The sequence below is a fragment of the Procambarus clarkii genome, chromosome 63 (genome assembly GCF_040958095.1).
Source record: "Procambarus clarkii isolate CNS0578487 chromosome 63, FALCON_Pclarkii_2.0, whole genome shotgun sequence".
NCBI classification, from domain to species: Eukaryota; Metazoa; Arthropoda; class Malacostraca; order Decapoda; family Cambaridae; genus Procambarus; species Procambarus clarkii.
Genome location: NC_091212.1, coordinates 8,719,830 through 8,739,906, shown reverse-complemented (window position 1 = coordinate 8,739,906; position 20,077 = coordinate 8,719,830). Strand labels below are relative to the sequence as shown.

General features: G+C 48.8%; 3 protein-coding genes across 3 annotated transcripts in view; 2 read left to right on the top strand and 1 right to left on the bottom strand.

The window, feature by feature from the left end:
* The window catches only part of LOC123769566 (protein Wnt-5b-like), a 501,917-nt gene that overhangs the window by 36,009 nt on the left and 445,831 nt on the right, over nucleotides 1–20,077 (top strand). The window lies entirely within an intron of this gene.
* LOC123769697 (loricrin-like) lies at nucleotides 1,962–3,113 on the bottom strand. Its single transcript, XM_045760923.2, has one exon. The coding sequence runs from the start codon at nucleotides 3,111–3,113 to the stop codon at nucleotides 1,962–1,964; it is 1,152 nt and encodes a 383-aa protein (XP_045616879.2).
* On the top strand, nucleotides 3,159–15,481 carry LOC138354456 (uncharacterized). Its single transcript, XM_069308652.1, has 2 exons — nucleotides 3,159–3,225; nucleotides 15,051–15,481. The coding sequence occupies exons 1-2, from the start codon at nucleotides 3,159–3,161 to the stop codon at nucleotides 15,479–15,481; spliced, it is 498 nt and encodes a 165-aa protein (XP_069164753.1).

Below are 20,077 nucleotides of genomic sequence, written 5' to 3'. Positions count from 1 at the left end.
TATATCAGAAACAGTATAGGTCCAAGGACTGACCCCTGCGGGACTCTACTTGTAACGTCTCGCCAACCTGAGACCTCACCCCTCACAGTGACTCGCTGTCTTCTGTTTCTTAGATACTCCCTTATCCAATAGAGTACCTTCCCTTTCACTCCAGCCTGCATCTCCAGGATTTTGCACTAGTCTCTGGTGTGGCACTGTGTCAAAACCTTTCTGGCAATTCAAAAATATGCAGTCTGTGTGTGTGTACTCACCTATTTGTGCTTGCAGGATCGAGCATTGACTCTTGGATCCCGCCTTTCCAGCAATCGGTTGTTTACAGCAATGACTCCTGTCCCATTTCCCTATCATACCTAGTTTTAAAAGTATGAATAGTATTTGCTTCCACAACCTGTTCCCCAAGTGCATTCCATTTTTCCACTACTCTCACGCTAAAAGAAAACTTCCTAACATCTCTGTGACTCATCTGAGTTTCCAGTTTCCACCCATGTCCCCTCGTTCTGTTATTATTACGTGTGAACATTTCATCTATTTCCACTTTGTAAATTCCTCTGAGTATTTTATATGTCCCTATCATATCTCCTCTCTTCCTTCTTTTCTCTAGTGTCGTAAGGTTCAGTTCCTGCAGACGCTCTTCATATCCCATCCCTCGTAACTCTGGGACAAGCCTCGTCGCAAACCTCTGGACCTTCTCCAGTTTCCTTATGTGTTTCTTCAGGTGGGGGCTCCATGATGTCGCGGCATACTCTAAGACGGGTCTCACGTAGGCAGTGTAAAGCGCCCTAAAAGCCTCCTCATTTAGGTTTCTGAATGAAGGTCTAATTTTCGCCAGTGTAGAGTACGCTGCTGTCGTTATCCTATTTATATGTGCCTCAGGAGTTAGATTAGGTGTCACATCCACTCCCAGGTCTGTGTGTTTACTAGTTGTGTTTTTACGGGGGTTGAGCTTTGCTCTTTCGGCCCGCCTCTCAACTTGTCAATCAACTGTTTACTAACTACTTTTTTTTTTTTTTTTTTTTTTTTTTTTTTTCCACACCACACACACACACACACACACACCCCAGGAAGCAGCCCGTGACAGCTGACTAACTCCCAGGTACCTATTTACTGCTAGGTAACAGGGGCATTCAGGGTGAAAGAAACTTTGCCCATTTGTTTCTGCCTCGTGCGTTCACTGTGTGTGTGTGTCTGTGTGTGTGTGTGTGTGTGTGTGTGTGTGTGTCTGTCTGTCTGTCTGTCTATGTGTCTGACTGTCAGTCTGTCTGTGTATCTGGTGCCCTGCCCGTCCCCCAAGTGGTGGAGCAGGGTCTGCTGTGTCGTCGCTACAGTGAACACAAATGGAGCAGATTTACCAGTTCTGTCTCAAAGACAGGTTGTGGGAGTGGGCGTCGGGTCCGTCCTATAATCTCTCCTTCACACCCTTACGCCAGATAAATTACTTCCATCTTTTTCTACTTTGAAGTCGCTAGATTAATATGCTACTGCTTCTGACGTCCGGCGCTGAATGCTGTCTCACAGGAGCCCCTCGCTGGCTTGGTGGGACTCGTGGGGGCTGAGGTCTTGGTGGGACTCGTGGGGGCTGAGGTCTTGGTGGGACTCGTGGGGGCTGAGGTCTTGGTAGCACTCGTGGGGGCTGAGGTCTTGGTAGGACTCGTGGGGGCTGAGGTCTTGGTGGGACTCGTGGGGGCTGAGGTCTTGGTGGGACTCGTGGGGGCTGAGGTCTTGGTGGGACTCGTGGGGGCTGAGGTCTTGGTGGGACTCGTGGGGGCTGAGGTCTTGGTAGGACTCGTGGGGGCTGAGGTCTTGGTGGGACTCGTGGGGGCTGAGGTCTTGGTAGGACTCGTGGGGGCTGAGGTCTTGGTAGTATGTGGTAGTATGAGGTAGTATGAGGTTTTCAAGTGTGTTAGTGTCACCCCCTCATGATGTAGCCTTTCCTCATAAACATTGACCTCAAGCACGTTTATTCAGCCGCTGTCTCCCATGTTGCAGCCGCTGTCTCCCGTGTTGCAGCTGCTGTCTCCCGTGTTACAGCTGCTGTCTCCCGTGTTGCAGCTGCTGTCTCCCGTGTTGCAGCCGCTGTCTCCCATGTTGCAGCCGCTGTCTCCCATGTTGCAGCTGCTGTCTCCCATGTTGCAGCCGCTGTCTCCCGTGTTGCAGCCGCTGTCTCCCGTGTTGCAGCCGCTGTCTCCCATGTTGCAGCCGCTGTCTCCCATGTTGCAGCTGCTGTCTCCCATGTTGCAGCTGCTGTCTCCCGTGTTACAGCCGCTGTCTCCCGTGTTACAGCTGCTGTCTCCCGTGTTGCAGCCGCTGTCTCCCGTGTTGCAGCTGCTGTCTCCCGTGTTGCAGCCGCTGTCTCCCGTGTTGCAGCCGCTGTCTCCCATGTTGCAGCCGCTGTCTCCCGTGTTGCAGCCGCAGTCTCCCATGTTGCAGCCGCTGTCTCCCATGTTGCAGCCGCTGTCTCCCGTGTTGCAGCCGCTGTCTCCCGTGTTGCAGCTGCTGTCTCCCGTGTTGCAGCCGCTGTCTCCCGTGTTGCAGCCGCTGTCTCCCATGTTGCAGCCGCTGTCTCCCATGTTGCAGCCGCTGTCTCCCGTGTTGCAGCCGCTGTCTCCCGTGTTGCAGCTGCTGTCTCCCGTGTTGTAGCCGCTGTCTCCCGTGTTGCAGCTGCTGTCTCCCGTGTTGTAGCCGCTGTCTCCCGTGTTGCAGCTGCTGTCTCCCGTGTTGTAGCCGCTGTCTCCCGTGTTGCAGCCGCTGTCTCCCGTGTTACAGCCGCTGTCTCCCGTGTTACAGCCGCTGTCTCCCGTGTTACAACCGCTGTCTCCCGTGTTACAACCGCTGTCTCCCATGTTACAGCCGCTGTCTCCCATGTTACAGTCGCTGTCTCCCGTGTTGCAGCCGCTGTCTCCCATGTTGCAGCCGCTGTCTCCCATGTTGCAGCCGCTGTCTCCCATGTTGCAGCCGCTGTCTCCCATGTTGCAGCCGCTGTCTCCCATGTTGCAGCCGCTGTCTCCCATGTTACAGCCGCTGTCTCCCATGTTGCAGCCGCTGTCTCCCATGTTGCAGCCGCTGTCTCCCATGTTACAGCCGCTGTCTCCCGTGTTACAGCCGCTGTCTCCCATGTTAGGGCTAGTCTCATCAGACATTCCATGATTCCATGCCTCGACATGATTCCTTCATCCCAGATTAAAGTATCATGGTGGATTAGAGAGGGTCAACGATTAGTGAATCATGGTGAGCTGGGCAGCGTCATAAGCCTGTCAGGGTCGGCCCTAGTGCCACACTTTATGAAATATCGGCATTTATAGCGACCCCCCGTCCTTGGGATTTTTATGGTCTGAAGTCATATTATAGATGTGGTTCCCATAGAGTGCTGAGGCTCCATTGTGTGATATTTAACTCTCTGAGCCTGAGTTAAGACGACCCACAGGAGACTCAGTCTGGCCTCCTGAGGCAGATCTAGGGACGGGTCCTCCTCAGGTGACAGCAATACTGTCCGGCGGACCAACTGAGACAGTCGTCAATGGACAGAGTGAGAACAGTAGACAGGAGAGAGACAGAGAGTTGCGTACAGAAGGACAGATACACACACACACACACACACACACACACACACACACACACACACACACACACACACACACACACACACACACACACACACACACAGGCGGGATCCAAGAGTCAATGCTCGATCCTGCAAGCACATATAGGTGAGTACACACACACTACACACACACACACACACACACATACACACACACTACACACACACACACACACACACACACACACACACACACACACACACACACACACACACACACACACTACACACACACACACACACACTACACACACACACACTACACACACACACACACACACACACACACACACACACACACACACACACACACACACACACACACACACACACACACACACACACACACTACACACACTACACACACTACACACACTACACACACACACACTACACACACACACTATACACACTACACACACACACTACACACACACACACACACACACACACACACAGACACACACACACACACACTACACACACACAGACACACACACACACACACTACACACACACACACACACACACACACACACTACACACACTACACACACTACACACACACACACTACACACACACACACACACACACACACACACACTACACACACTACACACACACACACACACTACACACACACACACACACACACACACACACACACACACACACACACACACACACACACACACACACACACACATTATAATGACTGAGAAACATTATCGCTGCATAATGACATTCACAGGAACAAGCTACATGGGAGACGGAGGCTAGACACACACCTGTAGGGCCAGGCGAGGCTAGACACACACCTGTAGGGCCAGGCGAGGCTAGACACACACCTGTAGGGCCAGGCGAGGCTAGACACACACCTGTAGGGCCAGGCGAGGCTAGACACACACACCTGTAGAGCCAGGCGAGGCTAGACACACACCTGTAGGGCCAGGCGAGGCTAGACACACACCTGTAGGGCCAGGCGAGGCTAGACACACACCTGTAGGGCCAGGCGAGGCTAGACACACACCTGTAGGGCCAGGCGAGGCTAGACACACACCTGTAGGGCCAGGCGAGGCTAGACACACACACCTGTAGGGCCAGGCGAGGCTAGACACACACCTGTAGGGCCAGGCGAGGCTAGACACACACACCTGTAGGGCCAGGCGAGGCTAGACACACACACCTGTAGGGCCAGGCGAGGCTAGACACACACACCTGTAGGGCCAGGCGAGGCTAGACACACACCTGTAGGGCCAGGCGAGGCTAGACACACACACCTGTAGGGCCAGGCGAGGCTAGACACACACACCTGTAGAGGCAGGCGAGGCTAGACACACACACCTGTAGAGCCAGGCGAGGCTAGACACACACACACCTGTAGAGGCAGGCGAGACAGACACACACACCTGTAGAGCCAGGCGAGGCTAGACACACACACACCTGTAGAGCCATGCGAGGCTAGACACACACCTGTAGAACCAGGCGAGGCTAGACAGACACACCTGTAGAGCCAGGCGAGGCTAGACAGACACACCCACACCTGTAGAGCACGGCGAGGCTAGACACACACACCTGTAGAGCCAAGCGAGGCGAGACAGCAGGAGGACGGGAGTCGCTCCCTGTAGAGCCAGTAATGCATGACACGACTCCCACCACCGCCGCAGATCACCTCTGATAGTATTGTTCCTCTGGCGTAACTCTTAACTGCTGCCCTCAGCCACCCTCCGCCCTCCCTGCTGGCCGCTTCTATCCCGGTACCCGAGCCTCACACACGCCATCCCTTCCCCACCAGCCATCCCCCAACACCACCCTATCCGCCATCGTCCTTCGCTGAGGAAGGACGAGAGGGACAGTGTCTAGGAATGAGTGTACACCGGATAGGGACCGGGTATGTACACCGGATAGTCTTGGGTATTATACAGGACCGTCCGAGGGTCAGAACGAGTACAATCGGGTCTGGGTGGGTGGGGCGGTGCGGGTCGAGTGCCTCCACCACTCCTGCTGTTGTTCACCGAATATCAACATCATTTACATTTACGAGTGAACAGTCAGATGAGTAAATTTACAGATAACTAGTGTACAGCGGCCGACAGATGTGTAGGAGGATTTTCCACTGGAGGACCTGAATTGACTTTCAAAATGGAATGAAAATTGGCATAATGCTGACGATTCTTGAAGCATTTATAGAATTGTGGTTCGAACAGAGGACGTGAGCGAAGCGCTTGTTCCGGACGTGTTCGGACGGCGTTAGTTGTGAGTCGTGTGTAAACCGCTTTTCATTCATAAACAGCTGGGGTTTGGCCGGTGCATGGAATGGAGTTTGGCCTTTGTTTTATGAGGACGGGCAGGGTGATTACTTCGTGGGTGAAACATTTACAGCATTATGGTTCGAACAAAATGTCGTCAGTTGCACTTGTTCGAGAAGTGATCGAACGTCGTCAGGTGTGAGTCGTGTGTAAACCCCCCCCCCCCCCACACACACACACATGGTGGAAGTGATGTGGAAGGAGGCTAGAAGGATCACTTTAGGAGTGATGTAGTGGAGGCTGACTCCATACACAGTTTCAAATGTAGATATGATAGAGCCCAGTAGGCTCATCTGTACACCAGTTGATTGACAGTTGAGAGGCGGGACCAAAGAGCCAGAGCTCAACCCCCGCAAGCACAATTAGGTGAGTACACACACACACACACACACACCTGGTCCACCAGTAAGCCTGAGTAACTTCACAAGACATTCATCGTCACTGCGACCCGTTGAGGAGGTTTTAAAAATGCGCCACAAAAGCCTAAAAGTCCGAACTCGCCCCATGGACGGCCAGACTTTCACCAAAAGCGACGTCTTGAAGATCCTAGAAGAAGGCGCTGGCATTACACCCATCGAGCTTGGTCAAGAAGGGGAGAATATTGTGCTCTGGTTCTCGTGTGTGGAGGATCTCGAAAAACTCGAGATCCCGCAAATACACACACATATATAGCCCCGCAAATACACACACATATATAGCCCCGCAAATACACACACATATATAGCCCCGCAAATACACACACATATATAGCCCCGCAAATACACACACATATATAGCCCCGCAAATACACACACATATATAGCCCCGCAAATACACACACATATATAGCCCCGCAAATACACACATATATATAGCCCCGCAAATACACACACATATATAGCCCCGCAAATACACACACATATATAGCCCCGCAAATACACACACATATATAGTCCCGCAAATACACACACATATACATATATACACATACACCTACACATATCTATACACATTTTATATATATATATATATATATATATATATATATATATATATATATATATATATATATATATATATATATATATATATATATATATATATATAACTGAAAACTCACACCCCAGAAGTGACTCGAACCCATACTCCCAGAAGCAACGCAACTGGTATGTACAAGACGCCTTAATCCACTTGACCATTCAGGCTTGTTCGCATTTGTGTTCCTCACGTGTGCCCCAAAGAATGAGGTGATTTGGTAAAATGCTATGCCCAAGATTACTATCCGAGTGCCGGCGGTGGGGTGGTTCAAATAGCTTAGGCTATCACCTCATTATGTCCGGTCGTGATGGTCAAGTGGATTAAGGCGTCTTGTACATACCAGTTGCGTTGCTTCTGGGAGTATGGGTTCGAGTCACTTCTGGGGTGTGAGTTTTCAGTTATATATATATATATATATATATATATATATATATATATATAACTGAAAACTCACACCCCAGAAGTGACTCGAACCCATACTCCCAGAAGCAACGCAACTGGTATGTACAAGACGCCTTAATCCACTTGACCATCACGACCGGACATAATGAGGTGATAGCCGAGGCTATTTGAACCACCCCACCGCCGGCACTCGGATAGTAATCTTGGGCATAGCTTTTTACCAAATCACCTCATTCTTTGGTTTTGTGAGTTTGTGGTGTGAGTTTTCAGTTGCATATTGTCCTGGGGACCATTCAGGCTTGTTCGCATATATATATATATATATATATATATATATATATATATATATATATATATATATATATATATATATATATATATATATATATATATATGTCGTACCTAGTAGCCAGAACGCACTTCTCGGCCTATTATGCAAGGCCGGATTTGCCTAATAAGCCAAGTTTTCCTGAATTAATAAATTTTCTCTAATTTTTTTCTTATGAAATGATAAAGCTACCCATTTCATTATGTATGAGTCCATTTTTTTCTATTGGAGTTAAAATTAACGTAAATATATAACCGAACCTAACCGACCCTACCTAACCTAACCAATCTTAACCTAACCTAAACTAACACTATTAAGTCAATAATTTATGTTCTTAATATAATATAATAATAATAATTCAAATAAACTAATTGAAAACAATTTATTGAAAATAAAGAAAATCACTCGGCCTATTAGGCAAATCGGGCCTTGCATAGTAGGCCGAGAAGTGTGTTCTGTCTACTAGGTACGACATATATATAATATATATATAAATATATAATATATACACACTCACACACACATACACTTATGTCTCTCCTACTTTAACAGGGTAAGATAGCTTCTAGTGTGATATTTAACACTTAACAACTGAAGGTGATTAAGATGCTTTTACAAGCTCAGGTTATAGGTACATGCATTGTTAACAGATGTATTCCATATTGTATAGGTACAATACATTGTATAACAGATGTATTACATAGTCAGTCTTGGGTACAAGTCCAATATATCATCAAGAGTTCCAGTACTCATATAGTAGTTACAGAGTTCAGCATACCTCAGCCCAGGAGGGCGAAAGTCAGTCAATATGAGACATTCTACAATATAATGTTCAAGGGAGTGCATGTTTTCTCTTTCACAAAGGTGACACATGGTGTATTGGACACTTTCACAAAGTTGACACATGGTGTATTGGACACTTTCACAAAGTTGACACATGGGGTGTATTGGACACTTTCACAAAGTTGACACATGGGGTGTACTCGACATTTGGGTTTTGAGAAAGCTGGCAGATACGTCTATATCCCAGGTGTATTCTGGCCACTATAACATCACATTGCCGGGTTCTTGTTCTATTAGTCCCATATGTGAATGTCTCCTCACCATATTTATTATAATATTTAATGCTACAACTTTCAGGTCTTTGTGAGTGTGTGAGGCCAGTATGATGTTCATTAGATATTTGTTAAAGTATTCTCTTTGTCACTGCTAATGAAATACCTGCGGGAGAGAGAAGGAGAGGCCTGTGTGGGAGGGAGACATGGAGGGAGGGAGAGAGGGAGAGAGGGAGAGAGAAGGAGGGAGGGAGAGAGACATGGAGGGATGGAGGGAGGGAGAGAGGGAGAGAGAAGGAGGGAGGGAGAGAGACATGGAGGGAAGGAGAGAGGCCTGGAGACATGGAGGGATGGATGGAGGGAGGGAGGGCTGGAGGGCGCAACATGGGAGGAGGGCAGTAAATCACCGCCACCACGGAACACTTGGGCAGGCAGGAGCTGCGCAGTCTCAACTTCACTTGTCTTGGTCGCCACTTTGCTGCGAAAATAACCAGGCAATCACAGCACCGGGGCAAGGTTAGCGCCCAGTCACCCCTGTGTGTGTGTGTGTGTGTGTGTGTGTGTGTGTGTGTGTGTGTGTGTGTGTGTGTGTGTGTGTGTGTGTACTCACCTAGTTGTGCTTGCGGGGGTTGAGCTCTGGCTCTTTGGTCCCGCCTCTCAACTGTCAATCAACTGGTGTACAGATTCCTGAGCCTACTGGGCTCTATCATATCTACACTTGAAACTGTGTATGGAGTCAGCCTCCACCACATCACTGCCTAATGCATTCCACCTGTTAACTACTCTGACACTGAAAAAATTCTATTTGTCTCTGTGGTTCATTTGGGTATTCAGTTCCCACTTGTGTTCCCTTGTTCGAGTACCACCCGTCTTAAATAATCTGTCCTTATCTATCCTGTCGATTCCCCCTGAAAATTTGATATGTGGTGATCACATCTCTTACTCTTCTCTCCTCAAGCGACGTGAGATGAGCGTTTCCTCATAATTCATACCTCGCAATTCTGGAACTAGTCTTGTGGCATACCTTTGAACATTAACTTCGCTTTATGCTTGACAGCCTGGACTCCAGGCTGGAGCTGCATATTCCAGGATTGGTCTGACATATATGGTGTACAAGGTTCTAAATGATTACTTACACAAATTTCTAAAGGCAGTTGTGATGTTAGCCAGCCTCGCATACGCTGCTGATGATATTCCTTTGATGTGGGCTTCAAGAGACAGGTTCGACATGATATTAACTGCATGATACGTCCCATTCGGTACCTTGTGTCTGGCTTCCTACTTCTTCCACCTAGCTTCATTACTTTGTATTTTCTGGAGTTAAACTCTAGTAGCCATTTGTTGGACCATTCCTTCAGTTTGTCTAGGTCATCTTGTATCCTCTTGCTATCTTCCTCTGTCTTAATACTCCTCATAATTTTTGCATAATCAGCAAACATTAAGAGGAACGAGTCTATTCTCTCTGGGAGATCGTTTACAAATATCAGAAACAGTATAGGTCGAAGGACTGATCCCTTTGGGACTCCACTGGTGATGCCTCGCCAGTCCGAGACCTCATCCCTCACAGTGACTCGCTGTCTTCTATACCTTAGTTCTTATCTATACCTTACACCCTTATCTAGTGGTGTGCTTTCTCTTTTATTCCTGCCTGCATCTCCAGCTTATGCACTAGTCTCCTAAGTTTTATGTCTCCTAAGTTTTATGTCTCCTAAGTTTTATGTCTCCTAAGTTTTATGTCTCCTAAGTTTTATGTCTCCTAAGTTTTATGTCTCCTAAGTTTTATGTCTCCTAAGTTTTATGTCTCCTAAGTTTTATGTCTCCTAAGTTTTATGTCTCCTAAGTTTTATGTCTCCTAAGGAGTACTGTGTTAAAGGCTTTCTGCCAGTCCAACAATATGCATTCAACCACCCTTCCCTTTCTTGCCTAATTTTTTGTCACCTGGTCATAGAATTCAATTAATCCTGTTAGGCAAGACTTGCCACCCATGAACTCATGTTGGTGGTGTGTAACAAAGTTCTTTCGCTCCAGGTGTTCTGCAACTTTTTTTCGCACAATCTTCTCCATCACCTTGCATGGTATGCAGGTTAGGGACGCAGGCCAGTAGTTCAGTGACTCCTGTCTGTCCCCCTTCTTATATATCGGGACTGCATTAGCTGTCTTCCAAATTTATGGCAGTTCTCCTGTTACCAGTAATTTGTTATATACCACTGAAAGTGGACGACGTAGTGCTTGGGCTCACTCTTTTAGTACCAGTGGTGAGATTTCGTCTGGGTCAACAGCTTTTGACACATCTAAGCAAATGTTTCCTTATCTCCCCGCTGGTAATCTCAGAGTCCTCCAGTATTGTGCTCACCTAGTTGTGCTTGCGGGGGTTGAGCTTCGGCTCATCGGTCCCGCCTCTCAACCGTCAATCTACTGGTGGACAGATTCCTGAGCTTCTCGAGCTCTATCATATCTACATTTGGAAATGTGTATGGAGTCTGCCTCCACCACATCACTTGTGGTGGAGGCTAATTTCCAATTAAAGGTAATTGTTGTGTGTGTGTGTGTGTGTGTGTGTGTGTGTGTGTGTGTGTGTGTGTGTGTGTGTGTGTGTGTGTGTGTGTGTGTGTGTGTGTGTGTTTCGCAATTAGCATGCCTCCCAGTACCTAGCAGGTTTCAAGTAGCCTAGCATGCCTCCCAGTACCTAGCAGGCTTCCAGTAGCCTAGCATGCCTCCCAGTACCTAGCAGGCTTCCAGTAGCCTAGCATGCCTCCCAGTACCTAGCAGGCTTCCAGTAGCCTAGCATGCCTCCCAGTACCTAGCAGGCTTCCAGTAGCCTAGCATGCCTCCCAGTACCTAGCAGGCTTCCAGTAGCCTAGCATGCCTCCCAGTACCTAGCAGGCTTCCAGTAGCCTAGCATGCCTCCCAGTACCTAGCAGGCTTCCAGTAGCCTAGCATGCCTCCCAGTACCTAGCAGGCTTCCAGTAGCCTAGCATGCCTCCCAGTACCAAGCAGGCTTCAAGTAGCCTAGCATGCCTCCCAGTACCAAGCAGGCTTCAAGTAGCCTAGCATGCCTCCCAGTACCAAGCAGGCTTCAAGTAGCCTAGCATGCCTCCCAGTACCTAGCAGGCTTCAAGTAGCCTAGCATGCCTCCCAGTACCTAGCAGGCTTCCAGTAGCCTAGCATGCCTCCCAGTACCTAGCAGGCTTCCAGTAGCCTAGCATGCCTCCCAGTACCTAGCAGGCTTCCAGTAGCCTAGCATGCCTCCCAGTACCTAGCAGGCTTCCAGTAGCCTAGCATGCCTCCCAGTACCTAGCAGGCTTCCAGTAGCCTAGCATGCCTCCCAGTACCTAGCAGGCTTCCAGTAGCCTAGCATGCCTCCCAGTACCTAGCAGGCTTCCAGTAGCCTAGCATGCCTCCCAGTACCTAGCAGGCTTCCAGTAGCCTAGCATGCCTCCCAGTACCTAGCAGGCTTCCAGTAGCCTAGCATGCCTCCCAGTACCTAGCAGGCTTCCAGTAGCCTAGCATGCCTCCCAGTACCTAGCAGGCTTCCTGTAGCCTAGCATGCCTCCAATGTTTTTTCTTAACAGATGATTTCAGAATGTTGTTGATGTCGTAAATCTTGAACGACCTCGTTCCGTGTCTCTAACGAGACGGAATCTTGCGGAGATGCGTCAAGGACACCCTCGGAGGCATCTTAGCCTTGTTTAGAGTTTAAATTTAAACAAAATGTGGTCATACTGATGCCAATCTTCGACACGCAATGTTCAGCTTCTGTGATGAGTCTTTGAGTCAATCTGGCAGCAGCTCATCCGGTGAATTATGATGTAAACATTAGACGACTCGCATAAACATTAGATAACTCCTATAAATATTAGATGACTCCTATAAACATTAGATTACTCCTATAAACATTAGATGACTCTTGTAAATATTAGACGACTCGTATAAACAATAGATGACTCGTGCATAAACATTAAATGACTCGTCTAAACATTAGACGACTCGCATAAACATTACACGAGTCGTCTAATGTTTACACGAGTCATCTAAACATTAGACGACTCGTATAAACATTAGGTGATTCGTGTAAACATTGCAGAGATCAAGTTCTCAACATTTCACCAACATCAGAGACGAGGTGAGTTCATCTGCATTACAAAAGGAGTTTTTTTAAGCCCGTTCTCTCCTGTTTTTGCTTCAGATAATTTATTTGGGCGTGGGAGTGCGGCTGCTGGGCCCCGCCTGCGTTGTTATCGTCCTGATATAATTGGTGATGGTGATGACGCCTCTGATAACGTTGACGTTGATGTGTAAACAGCTCAACGTTGCTTATCTTATAAATTATGCAGATAAGCAATGCCTTTTAGAATATGTGATTAGGGCCGCCATTTTCTGATGTCCAGGGCTCGTCACCTCAGAAAATTTGATGGGGATACAATTATATATTTGTTTGTTTATCTTTGATGAAATATTAGATAAAGATACTATGGTTAGTAGTCCATGTACCATGGTGTGGGATTTTATAATTTACCGACCACCTTTGCTTGTAATGGTAGGGGGTAGATCTACCTTCGCTTGCAATGGTAGGGGGGTAGATCTACCTTCGCTTGTAATGGTAGGGGGGTAGATCTACCTTCGCTAGTAATGGTAGGGGGGTAGATCTACCTTCGCTTGTAATGGTAGGGGGTAGATCTACCTTCGCTTGTAATGGTAGGGGGTAGATCTACCTTCGCTTGCAATGGTAGGGGGGTAGATCTACCTTCGCTTGTAATGGTAGGGGGGTAGATCTACCTTCGCTTGTAATGGTAGGGGGTAGATCTACCTTCGCTTGTAATGGTAGGGGGTAGATCTACCTTCGCTTGTAATGGTAGGGGGTAGATCTACCTTCGCTTGTAATGGTAGGAGCTAGATTTACCTTCGCTTGTAATGGTAGGGGGTAGATCTACCTTCGCTTGTAATGGTAGGGGGTAGATCTACCTTCGCTTGTAATGGTAGGGGTAGATCTACCTTCGCTTGTAATGGTAGGGGGTAGATCTACCTTCGCTTGCAATGGTAGGGGGTAGATCTACCTTCGCTTGTAATGGTAGGGGTAGATCTACCTTCGCTTGTAATGGTAGGGGGTAGATCTACCTTCGCTTGTAATGGTAGGGGTAGATCTACCTTCGCTTGTAATGGTAGGGGGTAGATCTACCTTCGCTTGTAATGGTAGGGGTAGATCTACCTTCGCTTGTAATGGTAGGGGTAGACCCACCTTCGCTTACAATGGTAGGGTAACCAACTTCGGAAGGCTTGCAATGGTAACCTGCCCTTGTTGTCGAGGGCTGACACACACACACACACACACACACACACACACACACACACACACACACACACACACACACACACACACACACACACACACACACATTCACGGCATATGCCAGGTTGGCTAAGATAAGGACGGCCTTTAGAAACCTATGTAAGGAATCTTTCAGAACTTTGTATACCACATATGTCAGACCAATCCTGGAGTATGCGGCTCCAGCATGGAGTCCATATCTAGTCAAGGATTAGACTAAACTGGAAAAGGTTTGAAAGGTTTGCCACCAGACTAGTACCCGAGCTGAGAGGTATGAGCTACGAGGAGAGACTACCGGAATTAAACCTCACGTCACTGGGAGACAGAAGAGTTAGAGGGTACATGATCACCACATACAAGATTCTGAGAGGAATTGCTAGGGTAGATACAGACAGGCTATTTACCACAAGGGGCACACACACTAGGGGACACAGGTGGAAATTGAGTGCCCAAATGAGCCACAGAGACGCTAGAAAGATTTTTTTCAGTATCAGAGTAGTAGACAAATGGAATGCATTAGGGGGTGATGTGGTGGAGGCTGACTCCATACACAGTTTCAAGTGTAGATATGACAGAGCCCGATAGGCTCAGGAATCTGTACACCTGTTGATTGACGGTTGAGAGGCGGGACCAAAGAGCCAGAGCTCAAACCCCGCAAACACAACTAGGTGAGTACACACACACACACATATATATATATATATATATATTATATATATATATATATATATATATATATATATATATATATATATATATATATATATATATATATATATTCTTTTTACTCGAATTGGGGTCATCAGCGCTAATCCGGAGAGAGAGACGTGTGATTTGTCCAACTGGACTACTTAATGGTCCCTAAACAAGGTGCTCATTTAACACTAATGACCAGCCAATTAATTACCCCGGGTCCTAAACGCTCCCGTTATCAAAGGGCCACACGGAATCTCTAATCACATGCTCGGTTTCACGTATCGTGAGGAAATTAACAATTCCTGGATTGTTTGCCAGCCAGCAGCGGCAGCGGCAGCAGCAGCGTCAGGAGTAGCGGCAGCAAGAGTAGCGGCGGCGGCGGCAGCAGCAGCAGCAGCAGGAGTAGCGGCAGCAGGAGTAGCGGCAGCAGGAGTAGCGGCAGCGGCGGCAGCAGCAGCAGCAGCAGCAGCAGCGGCAGGAGTAGCGGCAGCAGGAGTAGCGGCAGCGGCAGCAGCAGCAGCAGCAGCAGCGGCAGGAGTAGCGGCAGCAGGAGTAGCGGCAGCAGCAGCAGCAGCGGCAGCAGCAGCAGCGGCGGCGGCGGCGGCGGCAGTAGCAGCAGCAGCAGCAGCAGCAGCAGCAGCAGCAGCGGCGGCAGCAGCAGCAGCGGCGGCAGGAGTAGCGACAGCAGGAGCAGCGGTAGCAGCGGCAGTAGCAGCAGCAGCCAATCATTTATGCATGCGTCCACCTGACTAGCTGTTAGAAGCGCAGACGTGACGTCACTAACCTATAACAGCTTGGCGGGCCAAAGCGGGCGCAGCTTACCTCACGACGCTGCCATGGTCAGAAACACAGGTGACAGCATCCAAGATGGCTGTCGGCTGTAGCTGTCTGGCACTATGTACTCGGGGTTCCTTGTTCTAATTCAAGAATCCATTATCACACAACGACCATTGTGCAATGATACTGTTCTGGGCGGCCACACCTGCAGCCACACCTCCCGATACCACAGGTTATGTCCAGGAGCTGACCAGTTTAGGTGCAGAGGTGCAACAGTTGTGTACCACAACTGTTGCACCTCTGCTCTTCAACGGGGGTATTGTGCACATCCTGCCATGCCTCCTGGTCTCATGTGGTGTTATTTCTGAGTGCAGGTTTGGAACCAGCCCCCTAGTATCTTCCATGTGTAAATTATTATGTATCTCTCCCGCCTGCGTTCAAGAGAATACAGATTTAGCCTTTTGAGTCGGTCCTAATAATTTAGATGGTTTATTGGCACCGATTTGGAAACCTTAAAAATATATCATTAACATCATTTCAACAACATACACTCTCTGTACCGTGTGAACGCTCCATCAATACTTGAGGTTATCTTGAGATGATTTCGGGGCTTTAGTGTCCCCGCGGCCCGGTCCTTGACCAGGCCTCCACCCCCAGGAAGCAGCCCGTGACAGCTGACTAACACCCAGGTACCTATTTTACTGCTAGGAAACAGGGGCATAGGGTGAAAGAAACTCTGCCCATTGTTTCTCGCCGGTGCCCGGGATCGAACCCGAGACCACAGGATCACAGTCCAGCATGCTGTCCGCTCGGCCGACCGGCTCCCTGATATAGAAACATATATTAATCATCCAGAGAGAGTATATCCCATCATTAACTTTAAGATACAGCAGCTCCCTGCCACTGTAACCTCCCTCACACAATACAAAAATAAAAAATATCCCGTTATATCATGTTTTTTGGTTGAAGTAAAATATCTAACAGATAAAAATCATTTTAAATTCAAAACAGTTCTATGGGACGAGGTGCAGCCATTCTTGTCTATGTAACCCCATTCATATTTACGTGTAACCTACGCTTGAAACAACCCACATAGCACTGTGAACATTGTCTAAGAACGGATTTATTATTATTATTAATATTATTATTTTCTACCACAGACGTGGCCAGACATTTACAATGCTAATCACTATATGAACATTTCTTCTGTCCTCCATGGACATGGTGAGAGAGATGTGTTAAACATATAGTTCAGGAATTCATTGAACAATCAACCACAGAAGGTGATTGTTGTGCTTTTAAATTGCTAATCTAAACTACATACGTAAATACATAGACTTATGTCTGTCCTACATATACAGTGTTTGAGGTGTCTTTTTACAGTATCATTAATGTGCGTTTACAAAGGTGTGTTATACACTATAAGTGCTTATTAACACACTATATTGTGACGGTAAAGCGTTGGTGTTCGGCTATTTCAAAAGCTAGGGGCAGGGCCTCGTCACATAATAGAAAAAAAAGAGAAAAGCTGGAGCTTTCGTCTGTGGTAAGGTAATGGGAAGACACACAAAACACAAGTAAATTGACAATGAAATTTTAATTACTCTAGAAAAACAAGACATGAATAAAGTTAAGCACATAAAAATATGAAAGACAAGTCAACAAACAAAATAATATGAATAATCACTGGCAAATGAAAAGTTACGTTAAGACAAGTGAGTTACAGTGATAGCAAAATAAAATATGAATGCTGGAATACCGGCTTCGAGCTGCCACCTCCCTTAGTACACGAAAGCCAAGGCTTAGTCTACCAGCGAGAGATGTCAACTGCTTGGAGCACTAAGATATTCTGACGATATTAGCGCACTGCAGCCCAGAGGTCAACTTGTGGTGGCGGCGGAGGGCAGGTGCGATGGGACACCAGCCAATCAGCGACAGGCAGGCAAAGGATGAGCAGTTTGCTGGTTACGGCGGTGGTAGGTAGCAGGTGTCACTGTGTGCTGGGTACGATTTGCTCTCTGGCAAAACGTTTGGCGATACTTGCTGGACGTATCTTCTATATTATCTTGTATATTGACGTACTTATGAAGGGAAGAGCAGGCTCAATCTCTCTTGAAAGAGATTATCGTCACATTATAAACTAGTGTGTTAATAAGCACTTAACCACTGAAGGTGATTAGGATGCTTTCACAAGCTCAGGTTACAGTTACATCACAAACATTGTATAACTGATGCATTACATAGTCTTGGATACAAGTCCAATATATCATCAAGTGTTCCAGTATTCATATAGTAGTTACAGAGTTCAACACGCTATGTTACGATCCCCAAGTTGTGTAGAACTTTCACCATCAATCAGTGAACTTCCTGGCCTCAAATCAACAAGTTCAAAATGTCTAAACTTAATAAAAAATCTAAGTAATACTGTCACTATGGCGGTGTGTCCACTCACAGGATGAGTGACGCTGCCCAATACTGTCACTATGGCGGTGTGTCCACTCACAGGATGAGTGGCGCTGCCCAATACTGTCACTATGGCGGTGTGTCCACTCACAGGATGAGTGGCGCTGCCCAATACTGTCACTATGGCGGTGTGTCCACTCACAGGATGAGTGACGCTGCCCAATACTGTCACTATGGCGATGTGTCCACTCACAGGATGAGTGACGCTGCCCAATACTGTCACTATGGCGGTGTGTCCACTCACAGGATGAGTGGCGCTGCCCAATACTGTCACTATGGCGGTGTGTCCACCCACAGGATGAGTGACGCTGCCCAATACTGTCACTATGGCGGCGTGTCCACTCACAGGATGAGTGGCGCTGCCCAATACTGTCACTATGGCGGTGTGTCCACCCACAGGATGAGTGACGCAGCCCAATACTGTCACTATGGCGGTGTGTCCACTCACAGGATGAGTGACGCTGCCCAATACTGTCACTATGGCGGTGTGTCCACTCACAGGATGAGTGGTGCTGCCCAATATTGTCACTATGGCGGTGTGTCCACTCACAAGATGAGTGGCGCTGCCCAATCCTGTCACTATGGCGGTGTGTCCACTCACAGGATGAGTGGCGCTGCCCAATACTGTCACTATGGCGGTGTGTTCACTCACAGGATGAGAGGCGCTGCCCAATACTGTCACTATGGCGGTGTGTCCACTCACAGGATGAGTGGCGCTGCCCAATACTGTCACTATGGCGGTGTGTCCACTCACAGGATGAGTGGCGCTGCCCAATACTGTCACTATGGCGGTGTGTCCACTCACAGGATGAGTGGCGCTGCCCAATACTGTCACTATGGCGGTGTGTCCACTCACAGGATGAGTGGCGCTGCCCAATACTGTCACTATGGCGGTGTGTCCACTCACAGGATGAGTGACGCTGCCCAATACTGTCACTATGGCGGTGTGTTCATTCACAGGATGAGTGAACACCTCGGCCTAGTACTGTTGTGAACACTGAAGAGTCACGGAAACCTCCCTTCAAAGCCACGGAAAAATGTTTTCAAAGTCAAGAAAACCCCTAATCCGAGGTAGGGAAGCCTTCCATCAAAGCCAGGGAGGACGCCGGAGCACCAAAGCCAGGGAGGGCGCCGGAGCACCAAAGCCAGGGAGGGCGCCGTAGCACCAAAGCCAGGGAGGGCGCCGGAGCACGAAAGCCAGGGAGGGCGCCGGAGCACCAAAGCCAGGGAGGGCGCCGGAGCACCAAAGCCAGGGAGGGCGCCGGAGCACCAAAGCCAGGGAGGGCGCCGGAGCACCAAAGCCAGGGAGGGCGCCGTAGCACCAAAGCCAGGGAGGGCGCCGGAGCACGAAAGCCAGGGAGGGCGCCGGAGCACCAAAGCCAGGGAGGGCGCCGGAGCACCAAAGCCAGGGAGGGCGCCGGAGCACCAAAGCCAGGGAGGGCGCCGGAGCACCAAAGCCAGGGAGGGCGCCGGAGCACCAAAGCCAGGGAGGGCGCCGGAGCACCAAAGCCAGGGAGGGCGCCGGAGCACGAAAGCCACCTCCGCGAGAGGAGGGGAGCCGGGAGAGAGAGAGAAACAAATATATTAAGAGCGTGTCAGAGGTCCGTCAAGCGGCGGATGTTTTCCTTAGTAAGAGTGGGACCACTCGGCTCCCCGCCCGCCGCCGCCGCCTCACTAAATGACAGCTTCCTCATAGGGCACGCCAGTAGGGGCGTTGAGGCCCTCATGCCTCATATTTAGTGAGGCAGCTCTGCCAGCCCTCTCTCTCTCTCTCTCTCTCTCTCTCTCTCTCTCTCTCTCTCTCTCTCTCTCTCTCTCTCTCTCTCTCTCTCTCTCTCTCTCTCTCTCTCTCTCTAAAAACTCCGCTAATCTAGGACAATATTTGTAAGGATGTCGAAGGAACGGTGGATGCTGGTGGTGGGGGAGATGAGGGATGCTGGTGGTGGGGGAGATGAGGGATGCTGGTGGTGGGGGAGATGAGGGATGCTGGTGGTGGGGGAGATGAGGGATGCTGGTGGTGGGGGAGATGAGGGATGCTGGTGGTGGGGGAGATGAGGGATGCTGGTGGGGGAGATGAGGGATGCTGGTGGTGGAGATGAGGGATG